This window comes from Ischnura elegans, chromosome 1, assembly GCF_921293095.1.
Source record: "Ischnura elegans chromosome 1, ioIscEleg1.1, whole genome shotgun sequence".
Lineage (NCBI taxonomy): Eukaryota > Metazoa > Arthropoda > Insecta > Odonata > Coenagrionidae > Ischnura > Ischnura elegans.
The window spans coordinates 55625730-55646083 of NC_060246.1; the positions used below are offsets into that span (position 1 = coordinate 55625730).

General features: G+C 41.5%; 1 protein-coding gene across 1 annotated transcript; it reads left to right on the top strand.

Moving 5' to 3' along the window:
- The first annotated feature begins 615 nt into the window (after positions 1–615).
- On the top strand, positions 616–18862 carry LOC124160896 (cytochrome P450 6a2-like). The gene is made up of 8 exons (XM_046537016.1): positions 616–778; positions 4815–5133; positions 6986–7247; positions 9243–9392; positions 9534–9807; positions 10709–10957; positions 11456–11707; positions 18522–18862. Exons 2-8 carry the CDS (start codon positions 4832–4834, stop codon positions 18698–18700), a joined length of 1668 nt encoding a protein of 555 aa, XP_046392972.1. The 5' UTR covers positions 616–778; positions 4815–4831; the 3' UTR covers positions 18701–18862.
- Positions 18863–20354: the final 1492 nt, after the last annotated feature.

Below are 20354 nucleotides of genomic sequence, written 5' to 3' on the forward strand. Positions count from 1 at the left end.
CAGTAATCAGAAGAAGTATGGACGGTACTAAAAAAAATGAATAGAAAGGTAAAGCACAGCTCTAATCTACAGATCCAATCTATGGATAACTGGGAACATTATTTTAAAGAATTACTTACTAAAGACCGTAAAGAATTTATCGGTATAATTAAAGTTAAATACATGGGATCAACATGACAGAAAGTTTTGGGCAGGAGTAAATGATAGACACTCTATACTCTTAACAAAACGAGGGGGCTTGAGAATATTGGTTAGGATTATATTTATCGACATTCAAATGTTCGATCATTCTAATTTAGACTATGTAGACATTTACGATCTAAGCATTCTAACCAAGATTTTTAGCAAAGAATATTTTTATTGATACCGAAGGCAGTAGTGTGATGTCTTTCATATCTTTATCGTGGCTAGATCGTGCTTAGACCGAAAACAAAGCTGGACCTGTCATTATCATCATTCCCAGGAATACGGTAGACGTCAATTTCAGCGTAAGAAGATCCGAGGGAGACAAAGAGATTTCAGCTGGTTATCGTATCTTTCGGGGTGATGCAATCAAAATTTCACACGCACACTCATCGGCCCATCCCATTTCTCGCGGCCCAGAAAAGGCTTCAATGTCATCTCCTCAACCCGCCACTGTCAGTGAGACGCGCTGCCGCGCAGTGGAAAGACGCGCTCTCCCATCGCTGCCGAATGCTTTCCCGCCGTTGACTGTCTTTCCTCATATTCAAGGCCACCGACGATCGCTTTGCTGCCTCTTTCCTCTTCTGCATAAAGGGTGACGTACTGAGCTGTTTTTGTTATTCTCTTTTTTCCTCGAATCGTGGTTTTATGTGAACTGAACTGCGAGTTTTCAATTTTGAGGCGTGACGTTTGGTTCATCGGACCCCGCCCACTGCGCCTCTTAATGTTACATTTTTCGTCATTCAAATGTTCGATCGTTCTAACTTAGAGCATGTAGATAGTTATGATCTAACCGTTCTAACCATGATTTTTAGCAGATCGTTATGGTCCAAGATTGATCGAGTGAAATTAAATTATAATGAAATAAAATTGTATGAATTTCGCATGTTATGTCAAAATCCGAGTTTCAACATCTGTTTTTTTGTAAAAAGCTATTGATAAAGCAAATAATTATTTTTTTTTACATATTCTTCCACGGCAAATTTTTATCATTAATTTATGAAAGATTTGTTTTTAACTTTCAATGCATCTCAATCAATTACTTGAAACCAGAGGAGGCCAATTTATTTTTTAATATTTCGTTGACATAGATACACTGACGCTCAGATACTAACATAAGACGATTAGCGATACTTGTGATATAAATTTATTATACTTCAAGTTTTCCTTCCCTTCAAGTTTTTCTCATCGAGCCCCTGCACTCATGGTAGGTCGTGCATCTAGCAAGTATATCTGCGTTTAAGTAAAATGTCAGCCACCGTATATGACTCGCATATCGTAGCGCAAGCGTAGCGCAAAATATGTGCTACGCTTTTTTCTGCACTAGGTGACGAAGTTATCCAATTGAATTGAACAGATTTATCATGATGAACATGCGAACATCGTTAGCTACTTTACTTTTATGTTTACTGTTCATAGCCCCCTCATACATTCATGAATTTTGAATACCGTACTATATTTTCAATTTAAATCGGTCAAAATAAAAAAACTTACTTCTTTCAGTATTAACCATTCCTGCCGTCCATTCGCAACATAAGGAGATTCAATGGTTATTACTGGACAGAGAAACCATTAGCTTCAATCACTGACGTTTAAATGGAATATGCGATACCAGCAATATCTTTTTAATTTAAGAACACTGCGCTGCGCTGATGTTCAGATAGTGAGGTAATTACCGTTGAATCTCCTTATGTTGCGAATGAACGGCAGGAATTGTTATCAATAAGGGTGTTATATCACGTCAACAGCAATTTGAAGCCTCGAGGATAACGATAAGCCAAAGAATAAACTGCAGTAGCGCTCCAGACTTCACGGGATTTATGATGACCAGCGAGAAAAAGCATTTCCGCTTAAATATACACAAAATCATTAATTTAACCATGCACAGGTGCGTTCATGTTATTGCGGCTTTGTCAGTTATATACCAATACCTTTGAAGCATTAAGCGCAGTTTGCAGCATTAATTGCTTACATATTACGGTAGGGTATGATGGACCCCAAAAAGTACACTTTGCTGACTTTGAACTGTTCATGATAATTCACCCCAATACTTCCATTATTTCTGTCCATCTATGGAGATGGTCTGGAAGTTACTTACGCCTAATACTTGTGAGAGATCTCTTGAAGTAATTTTTTTTAAAAGAACAATTCTAACCGTGAGAGATCTAATCCATCATCACTTACCGATATTATATAAAATAAGATTATGTAAAATAAAACTAAAAAATGATATCAGGTATCCTGGATAAATTTTTCACTTTGAAATGAGCTATACAAACTGCAAGAGATCTAATTTTGCCGAATCCATCGTCTACTGAGAAAATTATAAATACAATTATGCTAGTATGTATTTAAATAAATGTATGCGAGAAATATTTAATAACATAATGCCCAGCAAGTCCCTCTCTTCTCTACTGAAGTCTATGGACTAATACAGGATCGGGCGCGGGTCGCGGTACATCACCGCGTGCATACTGAAAGCCCAACCCACAATGCCGAAAGATGACAGGACGTAGAAACGCCGTGTAACACTCGGCGCCCATAATGGTCCTCCTTTATGCTAATTCCAAGCGAGAGCAGGCCACTTATTTACTTTCCTTCTCCCTCTCCGCGGAGTTTCTGAATGGTGGGTTGAAGAGAGGTCAAGGCCAGCGTACGACAACACCATGAGTCACACATCTGAATTCTTCCCGCGTGTTAAAACACACGTAGTATAAATATAAAGACATGGTACTCATGGTTTTTTTATTAGTAAACAATATTCCGCCAACTTGTCTGCGTTCCGACGGATATGTCGTTCTCTGATTTTTGGATAATTCACTGTGAATCAGCACAATCTTGTATAAATATGGGTTTGCGAGCAGAAGAAAAGGGTAGAGATTCTGCAAGTCACTACTGATCAGTGACAGATACATATGGGGGGCGCGAGGGCCATTGAGGGGCCGCCCGCATTGCCTAATATTGAAAACCACAATTACGATTAAAAAATTTTTATATCAAAGGATGACATTGTCTTGTATATGCGTATTATCAATTTAAATAAAAAATTAAAATTAAATAAAATTTTCTTAAAATTTGCATGTCACTTAATTATGTGTCATTACAACAAAAGTAAAGGTAGCTCAAGATATCTTTTGCGCCCCCCTTGAGTTATTACTGTATCCGCTACTGCTACTGATGGCATATAGAAGGAACGGGCATGGATGGAATACCTGTTTAAATTTTCAATAGCAGGATAGAAAGGACCAGGAAGAGAGGTAGGCCGCGAAAGAGATAGCAATAGGATGCAGGAGAAACGGGAATCACGAGATATCGAGAAAAGCAAGAGAAACAGAATTATGATATTTCCATTGTTGTGGAAGCACACTGGGCTGTAGAGCCTCAGAGTAAGATGTCGAGCTGTGGATGACGTTGATGAGTTTACAATTAAACCCGGGATATTCGTGTCTCACAAACTTAAAAATAAAATTATTCAGAAAAGTTTGACCATCATCTGGAACGTGCCGTAAACTTTATCCCCGTTCGTGTAAACGCAGAAAAAATCATTTTGAATTTTTCGCCATCTTGCGAGGGATCCTAAACAATATTGACGGCAATATTCACAGTTAAAGCAACTCCCTGTATCCTATATTGGGAAAATCATTGAGTCAATCAGACTGCCGCTGTAGGAATTTTCAAGTATTTAATAATACGGCTAATAAAGTAAGGCATTTGGAAGAAGCAGATAAGTAGGGCGATGAGAAAAACGAATTATGAACACGATGCGCGCTGATATCAATTCATTTCCGATGTCCCTGAAACCCGTTGCTTAAATTATTATCTATAAACGCCAACGACATTACCGCTCAGTCATTTATAGTTTAGGAGTAAAGAGTATAACGGCTGAAAAACTATCATATCAACCAAGATTTTATTGTATAGACAGAGATATGTGGCTTTGAGATCAGATAAAGCGCGATAAAAATGTGAAGCAAAATTTATTACGAAATTACTATCTCGTAAACAAAATTTTGATTCTTGAATCTGGTAGAGTTGAAATCAGAAAAAATATGCATGGATTTTTCGATTACCTATTTAATTCATTTTCCGAGTCATCATAGGGATGGGGCAAGGAATGACGTCGCTACCGCTCTACACTGATCACTATACGGGTACCACACAGCAATAAGTTCTCCTTATTTGGATCGATCTAATCGTATACTGAGCCGTATCTCAAATAACCTCAGGAAGTTTACAAAGTCGGTGCTAACTCATATCGATCATTATTGACCATGCAAAAGTGAGATTATTAATATCGAATTTTTCTCCGAAATTATATTTTAGCATTCATAAACCAAATCCATGAATTTTATTTCACTTTATCGTCAAAGGCATTTCGAAAATTTCAATTTCGAGAAAAAAATGTTTACACTCTTACTAGATAATTAATTTGTTTCAATTTCTCCTTCGTATGATTTCATTAAGAGGTAAGTTACCCGTAATCATTGAAGTAATAGTTAGGGATAAGCTATAGATTTATTCGGATCCGATTATTCTTTGCGATAAATATGCCTGTTCCTTCAAATGTAAATCATACCACACTGACTAGCTACGAAGCAGTGCACTCATTTAGTTTTTTTCATTGAATACAGGCCCTCCTCACAGTAGAATGGAGCTGATGGATTTTCTGAGGTGGGACTGGCCATTGTTCGTGGCACTGGCTGCTGTCGCTGTAGCTGCCTTCTTCATCCACTACAAAATTCACTACAGCTATTGGAAGCGCCGTGGTTTCCCAGAGCTTCCGTCTCGGCCGCTGCCTTATTTTGGTCACGTGTCAAGTCTGCTCCTAGGAAAGCGCAGCTTCACCGACGTTTTCAACGATCTTTACAAGCTCGCCGGTGATCAACCTTTAGTGGGATACTATCACGGGACTTTGCCTGCGGTAATAGTGAAAGATCCTGAAATACTAAGGTAAGAGGGTGCAGGAAGGCGCATTTTCTCAAACAAGACCCACTTAGCCAGGGTTACCACAATTAAGTGGTATAAAATTCTGAATAAAAGTGCGAATTATCATGAGTCGTAACTTAAAGTGTTAGACAAAATTTACATCATTTTTTTAAATATGTATTGAACTTACTTGAAAAACTTCAAGCATGCACATCCCGAGAGAAATTTTCCTTTTGATTGGGCAGTTTATTATTATTCTGTAAGCCATAACCAAAGGGACTCTTCTCTAGATTCTAAAATTTAAAACGGACAAATTTCAATATTTCCTCAACTTTTGGTTTCTAAAAATGTAACTATAAAAATCAAATTAAATATGCTGTTTACTGCCAACATTGCCTAATATTATGATAATTATTTGAGTTTTACCATAAAACCTTATATTTTCCCATACTGTCCGAAAAATTTTTGAATTATATTGAAAGGCACAAATAAAAACGAACAAAAATTTGCTCAAATTATTGTTGCCTTAGCGTTCCAACAGTTTTCAAATAAATTGTATGTATTCACTGTCAATTCATTTGAAGGGCATTGGCCTCGAGTGTGAGGTGACTGAACTTCAAAAGGATCAGATAGCCGTAAAAACAATGATAAGTTGGATTGGATAATGTGCGAGTATTGAATTCCCCGAATAACCGATAAAAGTAGTAATCGTGGCGCAAATATCTGACCTGCGTTATGTGGACACGCTGAATATGACGGCTACCATGAATTCGCGATAAAGAAAGTATGGGCGGATCCAGATATTATTACAAAATTTGAGAGATAGGACCTAACGGAGACGTAGGCAACGAGAAGTGCACAGCAAATACAAGCTCGGGTCGGCATTGGTTTATGAATTCTCCACAAAAAATGTACGATAAGCAGAGGCAATCGATATAGGCTGCTTTGACCCACTTCTTAAGATTTCCTAAATCTTCAACGTTCATGCTGGATAAAATCATTTGACAAAAAAACAAACCTTATGCCTGATGAAGTGTGTATAGTATTGATTGCAGTTATAAGTTAATTACTCTTTAATCATCTCAAATGCCATCGCAAGAGAATCGCAATGAATAAAAAAAAACTCGGTAATTCAAGTGAAACAAGAAATACTGAAAAACTTGTTTCCCACAGTTAAAATTTTAGTTCAGTTTTAATAGAAGAAGCTGGTAAGAAAAGCGTACTTTTCGTTCAGGCTTCTGTAGTATTAAACTTGCAAGGCAATAGGAGAAGGGAGAAAAAGCTAGCCACTCGTAGGAAGAAAACGTCAAGGGTCATAATGACACTTCCATCAACCTAGTAGTAGGTGATGTGGAACTCGGAAACCCAACAATGAGTCGCGACAGAATTTTATTAATTTTTTGGGATTAATCTCATACTCCTCAGCGTTCTTAAAAACAATTATTATAAATGTTTCACTGCAAGGATATTCTCATGTTCCCAATTTAGCCCCCAGTTAGCGTTTAATGCTCGTGAGATTTGAAATCAATGAGCAGGATATAAATATATTTATTTACGTACCACCGAAAACAGCTCTTTACGGCCTTTTACATCGGGGTTAATGACATATTAACAATGACGTACACAAACAACCATGCCCTGGATAGGGATAACTTACCCAATCGGGACTAGAGCCCGCGACGTCCTGATTGGTAGGTGAGGACTTTACCCCGCCGCCACCGAGGCCGGCTTAATGTTATAAAGGAAAGGTTATTTAGATATTTAATCATCCCTAAATTATAGGTGGGCCATAATATTCCAACCTCATTATCTGATCTCTTGACTTCAATTTCTCAATGAGTAATCTAATTCATTTAAATCACTATTTACTCTGCAGGCATGTTTTCGTCAAAGATTTCCCCTCCTTCGTGGACAGAGGTTTCGGTTTGGATGAGGAGATTGACCCCCTGAATGCCAAAGGACTCTTCAACCTGAAGGGACAGCGGTGGAAGGAAATGAGAGCGAGGCTCAGCCCAACGTTCACTTCAGGGAGAATGAAGGCCATGTTCCCAATCATGCACGCATGCGCACAGCAGCTCACGCGCAGTTTGGCGCAAAATATTGAAAAGAGCGGCGGTGAAGCAATAGCAGAGGCCAAGGTAAGGTAAGGGTATTCTGAATCCTAACTGACGCTTGGATACAAAAATAATATTAAAAATAATTTAAAAAATTTTATTCTTGCCTCAGAATGGGGATGCATGAAACACTTAATTATAGGGTAAAAATAAAATAATGAAAAACTTACGAGGGAATATTGTGTCTAATTTTGCCCGCCCAAATTTCTCCCGAGAAAGAGGTACTTAATGAATGATGCTGTGGGGGGGGGGGGGGCGAATGGTTGTACGAGTGACTTGGTGGAGGTGAGGGGCGAAGAAAATTGGGTAAGGGAGGGGAAACTGATTGAGGGGTAAGGGTAGTGCTTTAGTGGGCGCGCGGTTGATCCCAGGCGCAGTAAACGCATGCGAAAAGCGAAAATGCAGGCTTGCTCCACGCGTTTGAGTTGCCGGCAGGGGCGGTCTGGGGTGATTGGGGGCTCTCGGCTAGGGCTTATGATAGGGCCCACCTAGTGGCGTAGCCAGGGTTTTGAAATGGGGGTGGAGTTTTCCGGCGATTTCGGTGTCCGGAATGTATGCAAAGCACTCCAAGGGTGTCCGGGGGTCCAAACCCCGAAAATTTTGGGTTTTTTGATGTTGAAAAGGTGATTTTTAGGATTCAGAAGGTATAATTTTGTACGAGAATTTATTAAAATAAAGTATATGAATTGGATCAAGTAAAAGGCTTTAAGGCTCAAACGGGGAGGGGGTTGTAACCCGGAAACTCCCCCCCCCGTGGCTACGCCACCTGGCCCACCTTACCGGGGTTTTCGGGGGGTCCTTCGCTGGACCGGAATTTTAGGAAATTGCATGCCCGGAAATATATTTTGACCCTATGCTGGCCTTTATAATCCAGACTAAGGTTAATTTAAAAAATAGCAATTTCGCAAGAAAAAAAAACTATGAAAAGTGAAAGCTTACACAGGCCATAAAGTTTAATAATGTATTATGGTTCTATTATCTATAGTTAGGTGAATTTGTCCCTTTAAACTATGCATAAATTAAAAAAAAAACTCTATAATAGCCTTTCGAATAACCCTTAGTATAATAATAATGATAAGGTCCTCTTTTATCTTCTTGCCCTTTTATTTTATTTATTTTGATATAATCTTTTTACACCTAAATTTTATATTATACATTTAAAAATGTTTTACTTAAATTTTGTTATTATAAGTATGCAAAAATTGTAAAACAACCAATCAAAACGTACAATTTTATAATTGCAAAAATCTTTGGTTCAAGTAATTCGAGTCTTTTTTATCGCACCTTCCAGTTTTCACCTATGCTTCTCGATAGACGCTAGGATTGTGAAGCACGGGGGTCTCGGTGATTGCCGACCATCCGTCCAAACCAGACCGCCCCTGGTTGCCAGCCATCGGCTTTCTTTGGTTGTTTCAGCGTTTTGTTATGCGATTCCCCCGAAATAAAAGAAGCAAAACGAGAAACACTTGCCATCTTTCGGGATTTCGGTCGACATTGATGGACTCTCTTTGTTAAGTTTCGCAATGATATATAATTGGACAGCATGCATAACTATGTTCCTCACCAGGGTGATCGTTTAGCCCAGTGGGTAGAGCATTTCGGCTACAAATTCCGGGTTCAAATTTCGAGTGAAGCCTTTCCCATCCCTGTGAAGACATTCCCATCAAAATGCGAGGTGGCCCAGTCAAAGGAACTTTCCCTATTCAATATCTGGACGGGATTAACTCTGCCCTCACCGATTCAAGCCGAGGGTTGAATTGCTGAGGGAGAGAGAGATTCCTCACCAAAAACTTGCTATAAAAGAATCTAAGAAGTGTCCCAGATTGCATTTTGTAGAATAAAATGTCATTATTTCGGAAATTAGAAGCCGTAACTCTCTCACAGGCATACTGAGTAACTTATCATTGTCGACTAAACTTTGGCATAATGTAACACATGGTAGCATAAAGGTAATATGTAATATTAATATCAACAGGACAGCAAGTAAACTAAGTGCTTTTCTATTTGTTCTCAATGAAGGAGTACATGGCCTGCTTCTCAATTGATGTCATAGCCACATGCGCCTTTGGAATAGAATGCGATGCCTTGGAGAACCCTGAGACCTCCAAATTTCGACGAATGGGAAAGCTAGTGTTTGAACCCACGTTAAAAAGAAGAATTGGGTTGATGGTTAGTAAAAAATTAATTACTGTAATTTGCATATACATATTTTAAAATTACACCTAAAGAATTGCAAGGTTATTACAATTTTTGGGAGAATATTGCGATCGTTAAAAAGATACTGATCTCTGAATTATTCTCTCCTCATAGCTTTTCCTAATTTCACCAAGGATTTTGAAATGGACTGGAATGAAGTTTACAGATGAGGAAACGTCCTCGTTCTTCAGCAACTTTGTCAGGGACATGATTGCACAGCGGGAAAAGGCCATAGAGGAGAGCGAGAAAAATGGGGGGACGACGAAAACTTATGGAGACTTTATTCACCATTTGGCCATGATGAAGAGGCGAGGTCTCTACACAAAGGATGAAAAAGATGAAGAAGAGCAAGATGGAGACGATCACCTTGAAGTTACGAAGACCAAGGGTAAGCCACGTGAAAAGATTTTCCAAGGCCATGTTTTGATGGTTCTCTACGATCAGTGGTGTAGCTAGGAATTTCGTTCGGGATCGGTCCAAAACTATGGGGGACCGGGGAAAATTTTTTGAAAAACAGGTTACTAAGTACATAAAAGAGGGTTTTAAACTTATGCTAAAACTTTCCATAACTGTAAAATTTCATATTTCAAAGAATGTTTTTGTAAATTCATAACTTTCAATATTCTATTTCCTTTAATGATGAAGGAAAGTAATTGTGTTTTTTTTTATTTCGGGCCCCTCATATCCCTGGAAACCCCCCTCCCTCCGCTACATCCACTGTCTACGATTAGATTATCAAAAAATACATAGCTTAACCCGAAATAAGCTCAACTTGAAATCAAATTTCGACCCAGTACTCAAAATCCAAATTATAAACTATGAATTTTCGATAATATATTTCAATTTTCCTAAAAACTTCATTCCTCATATGTTTCAAAGTGTTCATGTTTCTTAGAGATTTCACATATTTGGTTTTGTTTCTTCAGCCTCATGTAAAAACCATAAAAGTATATTTAAGCAAAATGCCGCGTGTTAATCCTAAAAAAATCCATTTAAAAGGATTGTGAGCGATAATATTGTTCAAAAAAATGAAAATCAGGTCAAGATATATTAATTTTAAACAAATAAATGAATCTAATGCGTTTAATTCCCTGGATAAAATAAATAAATGTAAGTGAAAGCGATTTTTTTCAATCAGTGCATGATTTTTAGCGTTTAGTGTATTTTAACTTGAATTATCATGCTAATCGAGAGATGTCTGCCTTTCACAATGTAGTAAGTTCTCCACTTCTCCTTATGCTTTCATTATGCACTTATGTTTAATTTAAATCAATGTTCTCTATTTTCAGAGGAGCCTCCATGGGCAACTATCGACAATGTAGACCTAACAGCGCAGGTGATGCTTTTCTTCTCCGCTGGCTTTGAAACAACTTCTTCCTCCATAAGCTTTGCTCTTTTTGAACTATCTGCCTACGAAAGGGGCAGAAAAATCCAGGAGAGACTTAGGGAGGAGATAGACAGGGTCATGGAAGAGGATGGTGGGGAGCTGACCTACAGTGGGCTCCAGAGAATGCATCTTCTGGATAGGGTTATCAAAGGTCGGTTTCTAAACTATGCGTACTCAAGTTTGGATGGGAATGACTACACGAGGAAAAGGATACAAAAAATATTTATCCTCAATTAAATTTTTTAGACGCTATAATTTTAGTGACTAAAAAGTATCCTTTTAACCATGATTTTGAGCAAAATGCCAACTTTTGTCGTTAGTCACTCCGAAAAAATAACTCTGTTGCAGGCAAAGTTAATTTTTTTCCATGCATATAATTAGTTATCTATTGTTTAATTGGAATACAAGAGTATTAAGCACGACCGCCGTTGAAACTTTTTAATTAAAAGATAATTTAAATAATAGCCATGAATTTAAGTTTGAACTTTAAATTTTCCCGCACATTCAGCTTTCTCTACTTTTGCTTCTTCTTTCTGTTTAATGATCGCTATAAATTAAATTGTCGTTGCAGTACCCAGAATTATTTTTTTTAGTTGCTTTACGGTTTTACTTAAACGAGAGATTAATTTCCTTCTAATATTTCAAACAGAGGCTCTGAGAATGTACCCACCAGCAGGCGTTTTGGGTAGGAAGGCAGGCCAAGCCTACAAATTCCCTGGAACCGACCTCGTCATTGATGAAGGCACACAGCTATTTATTCCTGTAACTGCCATGCAGCAGGACAAGAAGTTCTTCCCCAATCCTGAGTTGTTTGACCCAGACAGATTCCTACCGGAAAACAAGGAAAACATACAACATTTCACATATCTGCCATTTGGAGATGGTCCTCGACTTTGCATTGGTGAGTGTAGCGGAGCGCTGTCCGCTACTCAGGACATGGACTCTTGGGGAAAACCCAGGAGGTGGGGGCGTGAAGCCCTCGACGGGAGAAGGGCTTTTGGGGCCCGTTGTAAAAGAGAGAGAATAAAGGAGTTGTGGTTTGAACCTCGAAGTGAGCGAACGTTATTTTGAATATCCTTCTCCAGCGAACCGGCGCTACATTGGCGCAGTCGGTAGGATTGTGTTCTCGTTCCTGAGATTTTGCGTGCGGTTCGGCGGCGGCAGCCATGGCGGGTATGGTGATGCCGGAGAAGTTTAGTGGTGCGGAGGAGTGGGAAGACTGGGTCTTCCAATTTGAGACAGTGGCGGAAATAAATAAATGGCCTGAGGAGCAGAAGACGCTCTACCTGAGACTCTGCCTCACAGGAAACGCTCTCTCGGCGTTTCGTGATCTGCCGGAGGAAAACAGAGGGAGCTATGAAAAGGCGCGGGAGGCGTTGGGGCGGCGCTTCAACCCAAGGGAAGCGAGCGAGAAGGAGAAGGCGCGATTCGTCCAAAGGGCGCGCAACCCCGGAGAAGACATCGCCGCCTTTGCCACGGACCTCGGGCGCCTTGCTCGGCGCGCATACCCTTCCTGGCCCGAGGATGCGAGAAAGGCCGTAGTGCGCGACCGCTTCCTCGATGGGCTCGACGGGAACATTCGGGTGTGGGTGAAGCAGGCGAGACCTGCTAGCCTCGAGGAAGCAATCGGCGTTGCAATCGAGATGGAGGCAATCCATTTCGCCGAGTCATCCACCAGGGGAGTGAATGCGTTGGCGCCGGCGACGCTCGTCAGGTCACAGGATATCGGTGTGGGGAGTCGAGGGTGTGGTCGCGAGGACAGAGTGGAGGCCGCGTTGACTCAGAACTCAGAGACAATGAGAGAGGTGTTGCAATTTCTACGAGGGATGGTTATGTCGAGTGGTGAGGACCACGACCCCGCTCCCGCTCCGGAGAGGCGGCGCCCTAATTCCAGTGTGAGGCGCAGAGATCGGCCGCGCTGTTGGATGTGCGGCGAGGAGGGCCATCTGAGGGCCGAATGCCCACGGCTTTCCTTCTCGGGAAACGATGGGAGGCCGAGGAGACGGTAACCTTCTCGGCCGCAGACGGAAAAGGAAACCGAGACACTACTTCACCGCTCGAGGGCGTCGGAGGACGCGGAGTAAAGGAAATTTGGACAATTTTGTCCGAGTCAGTGCCCCTGGTGCGCGGATCCGTTTCGGGGATCCCCGTCGAGATACTAATAGACACGGGAGCGGCAGTGTCACTGATATCGGAAGAAATATGGAGCCGCACCGAAAATTCGGGGAAAATCATAACAGACAATGTGACACTAATAACGGCGAATGGGGAGCCATTACGGGTGCTTGGGAAGGGTGAAGTGATACTTCAGATCGGAGGGGAAGAGTTCTCTCATGATGTGCTCATCGCCCCGCGCCTATCGAAGGGATGCCTCCTGGGTGCCGATTTTCTGCGAGCACATCAGTGTGACGTGGCTTTTTCCCGGAATTGCATTCTTCTCCGCGGAAAAGCGGTGCCTTTTCTCTCAAGTGAGGGAAAGTGCGAGTGGGGCTGCGCAGTGACGTTGAAGGAGAACGTTGTTCTTCCTCCTCACCACGAAGTGGTAGTGGAGTGTTTGGTGAGCTCGGACCCGGGGTTCAAAGAAAAAGTGGGGATAATCGAGCCAAACCCAAAACTTTTAGAGCGTTATGGCGTTTTCGGTGCGCGGATTTTGCATAACGTGAAGGATACGGTGAATATGCTTTTCCTGAATCCCTTGGGAGAGACAGTGACTCTATACAAAGACACGAAAGTGGGCGTATTGCACGAGTGTTGTGGAGAACAAGTGGAAACATGTCAAAAGCCCGTTTTTAGTCTGGAGAACGCGCATCTCCCCCCAGCATCTTCCCTCTTTGACTTAAACTGTGCCGATATTAGTGAAGCGGAAATAGAGGAACTCAAAACAGTGTTGAATGAGTTTTCAGATGTGTGCTCTCGAGGACCCTACGACTTAGGGCGTACAAACATTCTTAAGCACACAATAGAGACTAGGGATGTGCCCCCGATTCGGCAACCTCCCAGGAGATTGCCAATCCACAGACGCGGAGAAGTGCGACGAATCGTAGAGGAAATGATGAGGGACGATATAATCGAAGAATCATCATCTCCTTGGAGTTCACCGATCGTTCTTGTGACAAAGAAAGACGGATCGACGCGATTTTGTGTTGATTATAGGCGTCTGAATTCCGTGACTCACAAAGATGCTTATCCCCTCCCCCGCATGGACGACATTCTCGATTCGCTCGCCGGCGCAACAGCTTTCTCCACGATAGATATGGCGTCAGGATACTGGCAGTGCGAGGTCGCGGAAGCTGATCGAGAAAAGACAGCCTTTACCACTGGTGACGGTCTATATCAGTTTAAAGTGCTGCCTTTCGGATTGTGCAACGGACCCAGTACATTCCAAAGACTAATGGACCTAGTGCTCGCGGGTGCACAGTGGAGGTCTTGTTTGGTGTACTTGGATGACGTCATAATTTTTGGAAGGGATTTTAGGGAGCACGTAGAAAGGCTAACAGATGTGTTGATACGCCTAAGGAAGGCGGGACTGAAAATTAAGCCTGAGAAGTGCCAAATCATGAAACCATCTGTGAAATTTTTAGGCCATATAGTCTCCAAAAATGGTGTCGCGACGGATCCTAATAAAATTGCCGCGATCACACAATGGCGATCTCCAGCATCCCTTGAGGAGCTTAGGGCGTTCCTAGGAACTGTGTCTTACTACAGGCGGTTTATTAGAGACTTTTCACAGATAGCCTGCCCCCTTCACAGGTTGACCGAAAAGCATGCCTTATTTAAATGGAGTGCAGAATGTGAAGACGCCTTTCAGACTCTTAAGCGAAAGCTAACGTGTTCACCGATTTTGGCCTTCCCGCGGATGGACTGCGAATTTACGCTCGACTGTGACGCTAGCGGGATGGGTATCGGGGCCGTACTCAGCCAGAGACAGGAAGGCGAGGAAAGGGTTGTGGCCTATTATAGTCGGACGCTCTCACGTGCCGAAAAACAATATTGTGTGACGAGGCGTGAACTTTTGGCGGTAGTAAATTCTACCCGCCATTTTCGCCAATATTTATTAGGCAAACGGTTTGTGGTGCGCACCGATCATAATTCCCTACAGTGGTTGAGATCGTTTCGAGAACCGGAAGGACAAGTTGCTCGCTGGCTTGAGCAATTGTCGGAGTATGACTTTTTAGTGGTGCATCGGCCGGGAAACAAACATGGAAATGCCGACGGTTTATCCCGGTCTGTTTGTAAACAGTGCGCTCGGGGAGAGGGGGAGCTGATTTCAGCGGAAATCGACGCCGTCTTAGAGGCCCCCAGTGAAAGCGTGAGAGACAGACAAAGCAAAGACCCCGTGCTGAGAAGGGTAATGGAAGCACTCGAAGCAGGAATTCGGCCGTCCGAGGGAGAGAGGAGGGGTGACTGCCCGAGGGCGAAGGCTTTGTGGACACAATGGGATAGACTAGTGTTTAAGGATGGGGCTCTCTTTCGAAGGTGGGAAGAAGAAGGAAGGGACGCCTTCCGTCTCCAGATAATTGTGCCTGCTGAGGCTAGGGACGAAATTCTTCGGGCTTTGCACGATTCGCCCGTCGGAGGCCATTTAGGGTATGAGAAAACTCTAGGTAAAGTGAGAGAGCGCTACTATTGGCCCGGATACACAAAAGACGTGGAAATTTGGTGCCGCACGTGTGAAGATTGTTCGCGTCGGAAATCCCCGCCTCACCAGCAACGAGCACCACTGGGTCATTGCCCGACGGGAGGACCGATGGAAAGGATTTCCATGGACATTTTAGGACCACTTCCTCAAACAAAGTTGGGAAATAAATATATATTGGTGGTCGCTGATGAGTTCACCAAGTGGACCGAAGCGTATGCCATGCATAACCAAGAGGCGGAAACAGTGGCGCATCATGTTAAGGGCTTCGTGTGCAGGTGGGGAGTGCCACGGGAAATCCATACTGATCAAGGACGCCAATTCGAATCCCGCCTCTTCCAAGAGATGTGTAAAGTGATTGGGGCGGTAAAAACAAGAACATCACCCTACCACCCACAGTCGGACGGCCAAGTCGAGCGGTTCAATAGAACATTATTAGCTATGTTGAGCCAGTGGACGGATATGGAATCCGAATGGGATGAGCATTTGGATTCCGTCATGCTAGCCTATCGGTCGGCCAAACACAGCAGCACAGGATTTACACCTTATTTTCTTATGTTTGGCAGAGAAGTGCGCCTTCCCATTGAGTTAGAGTGGGGGATCCCTGACGTGCAGAGGGGGGTGGCGAAAGAAGGCGACTTTGTGAGACGCTTGCGAGAGAGCCTCGAGAAAGCCCATGATCTCGCACGGCAGAGGCTTGGGTCGGCCCACCTCCGGCAAAAAGAACAATACGACCGCCGTTGTCACGGTGCACCCTTTGAGGAAGGGGAAAGGGTATGGCTCCACGATCCCGCTACGGCAAGAGGGAAGTGTCGCAAATTCCATCGCCCCTGGACGGGTCCTTTCCAAATCATACGGAAATTGTCCGAGGTCACGTACCGTGAAGAAGGTGGATAATCCTCGCCGCCGCCTAGTGGTACACTTCAACCGACTCAAAAGGTGGGAGGAAAGACCGGGAGGAGACACGGAAAAGGAATGTGAGAATACGGACGGAGTTGAAGAGACAAAAGATGGGCCAAGAGAGGCCGAGACAGCGAGGGAAAAACCGGTCGTCCGCGGAGGGGGTGGATGGAAGTTTTTCTCCATTCCACCAACACAGGAGGGCCAAGCGACTCCGGCAGCGAGAGAGGAGCCACCAGCTGAAGCGGTTATTGAGCCGACCATGCGATATCCCAGACGGGTGACAAGGGAGCCAGAAAGGTTTCAAGCCGGGCTCTGAGGAAGGAGTAATTCCGGGGGGGTGGTCTCTTTTCTTTTCGTTTCAGAGGTAAGGAGATAAAGGCGCCAACTTTCCGAGATCCGAGGACAGCGAAGGTTCCAGCTATGCTGACCGTCGCGAGGGCGCGACGCCTTTGAAAGGAGGGGGCAGTGTAGCGGAGCGCTGTCCGCTACTCAGGACATGGACTCTTGGGGAAAACCCAGGAGGTGGGGGCGTGAAGCCCTCGACGGGAGAAGGGCTTTTGGGGCCCGTTGTAAAAGAGAGAGAATAAAGGAGTTGTGGTTTGAACCTCGAAGTGAGCGAACGTTATTTTGAATATCCTTCTCCAGCGAACCGGCGCTACAGTGAGTAATGAGGATGGTGGAGTAGCTTTCAACGGGAAATTAAAAGATGCAGCTGAATTGAAAATTCAATTATAACATAACTCGTATGCAGTGAATTCTGGAATAAATGAAATGCACTGCTTAAAATCAGGCTGGTTTAAATATCTCTCGATTGCCCGAAACAAGCATGCCGCAAGTATCTATAATACCTTAACAAGCATGCTCTTATCACGCAAGCCATTCCATGTAAACTAGCGGTGAGCCGCGCACTCTATCTCTGATTTGCCAGAAACATTTCGTGAGGTCTCTCTTTAAGGCCCTCAGTTTTTATATGGCATAACTAGAGTAACTACACTATGATGTTTACATAAACTGTATACACAGCTCTGATCGACAATTTGTCTGCGGGCATGAAATATTCTGCAGCAATAAAAAATGCTCAGAATATTCCTATTTTGTGCAGTTTTTTTTAGATGAGAGTTCTAGTTACACTATTTTTGAACAGAAAACCACGTCTCTTGCATCAAAATTCAAACACTGAATTATTTTTCTTAAAAATTATAGTTAGCTTTGCAAAATGGCTTTCGATTCATCTCAAATTTGGGAAACTTGTGTACCGACGTAATAATTAATGGCAAGGGGAGCACAAAGCTAAGCCACTCAATTACATAAGGAAGCAACTGTTTATGGCATGCACTTCAATCCAGTTTGAAGGGCATATAAAAATCACCTTTTTCCTTAAATCTTCAATGGTGTCTCTGGAAATAATGTGCGGCCTGTAAAGATAATGTTTCTGCAAATTACGTTTGGCCAGTCTAGAAACTAAGCACTAAATATTTTCTGCGATTTTTAAATTGATACCTGTCCCCACTGATGGTATAAACTTTAAGCGTTTTGAACATACAATCTACCAAAAGCGCTTTCTGCCCCGTTGATTGATTTCACGATGACTATCTACTTCCTCTGACTGACACCTATGAGTGGAATAAATCTTAGATAAATCGACGTAGAATTATTTTAAGCCCTTCATTATGAAGCGTAAAATTAAGGCGTTCATAGTGAGTGCACTAGCTATGATCTAGATCGGGGTATAAGGATCTGGAAATTTTAAATCCGTTCTCGGTTCGCTGTTTTCATTCTTGCGAACGATTCCTTCTCTAAATGAAAAGTTCACACTAAACATGTAAACGAACCAGAAGCCTAATTACGTCATCGACTCATGAAAAGAGGGCGGAAATTTTGTCGTGTTTTTTATTATAACCTTACGAGAGAATAGCTAAATGATAACATTTTTTTCACTATTACCTTCTAACTATCCTTTTACTTTAATGAATTGCTTCTTGGGGTTTTAGTTCACGATCTAATTGCCTTTCCATAATATTAGTCGTGGATACCACACTTCCAGGGTATTTTAAAAGTGGATTGACATTTTTGACTCAGTATTAATTTAAAATTTGAAAGTGTTTACTGATAAATTATTGATATTTGTCATCCCAAATATGTGTTCTAATTGTTTTTGTTTTCATTTTCCTATTAGGAGAAAGATTTGCCCTGATGCAACTGAGACTTGGTTTGGCTTCATTGATATCCAAATTTGAACTTGAATTATGTCGTGATAAGACGGAAGTTCCACTCAAGTTCAAGAAAGATGCTTTCGTGCCAACTTCAGAGAAAGGAATATGGCTAAAAGTGACACATCGTAAAGGAAAGAAATAACAGCAATAAATAAGGCTGTAGGGTAATGAATTCTGCAAGTCATGGAGAGACTTTATTTCTGAAGCTAAAGTATTGAGCATTTTTGACATTTTATGTATTTTAATAATGTACAAATCTTTAATGGGAAAAATATGCCCTCAATAAAGATAAAAATCTACAAAATTTATTGATATAGAACTTTTCAATCCTTACGAGATAAAACGCACAGGGTAATATTTATTTACTTGTTGCATTAAATTCAATTTCATTCACTAGAACGGCATGAATAAGATGCATCCGAAAAATACTGATCAGAGCTAAAAAAAATTGTGTTCTGAACCGTAAGCACAATCTGCGTGCGGCAATAACAGGTAGACAAATAACCATCTGCCGTGATTTTTGGCAATGCAGAAGATTTCCAGCAAGCATTCCTGTATTATCTTTAGAGAACCTGACCTGTATAGTGTACACTTCAATGCTCCTGAAAAAAACTAATGCGGTCTTTTTTCTCCTATTATATGCTAATTTCGAAAAAATAATATAATCAAGAGAACAGATCTTAGAATATCTCTCATGTCATTATTTTGAAAATAACAACAAGTACAGGCACAATAGCACACAGAATTTCCGAGTACTTGGGGGCGACTGTTTTACTATAACATGGATTTTATATGAGTTTACGTTTAAATTAGGTATACTCAACGTATATAATATAAATGAAATAGGATCGAAAAAGGATGAAAAAGGAAATAATATGTCAAATTACAACATTGGGCCTTAAGTCATAAAAATCTCCTGTATGATAATTATCTTGCATAAAACTACCACCTGAAAAGCGGAAAAAAAGATGTATGAATGTTTGAATGGTGTGGTTATGATGACTGACACATCGATATTTGTAAACTAACTCGCAAATACGGCAAAGGAGAGAAATGAGGGTGATTGTAAGAAAAAATAACGATTAGAGAGGGTTAAAATAGGCCTGAATATGAATGCTACACATCAAATAAATTCTATTTGAGATTTAAGCTATGAATTGAACGTTGACATGCGAGTCAATATGCCTGCAATCGCTGAATAACAATATATAACAATAGAAATAGCAAATTTCAGGGGTATATCATAACGCAAATATTTCATACCTCCGTACAAAGCGCAATGAGCAAATTTAAGCATGCTTCTACCGTCAATATTTATAAAATGCGTCAATTTTATTAATGATTAATTCCCTTAAAGAGTATCAATTACAATCACTTTAACTGGTGCCAAATAAAAAAAAGAGCAGAATATACCTTGAATTATTTTTTGCAGGATCCGCTTCGGAGAAACTCAAGCTCATTGACTCAGAAAATTATCAAATGAAAAGGTTCCTTTTTAAGTTTTTTCCGTAGCTAGTTTGAAATAATTTTTTCTAGCTTCATTGAAGACCTTTTCAAGCGGAGAATAAATATGCTTTTAAATATCCGCCAAGACAAATTATTTATCAATTTTCGCATCAATATTGTGGTAAATGAATTTATCTGGTTTCCATTCGGGCCAAAAAGTTTAGTTAGCTAAGATTACGTTTTTTTAAACTTGGTTTGGTAACTCCATAGACCGGGACGGAAACTCGATAAATTTACTGCAAAGCATCCGAAAAATCTTCATTTAATTCATCTATTCATTTACTGCCCAA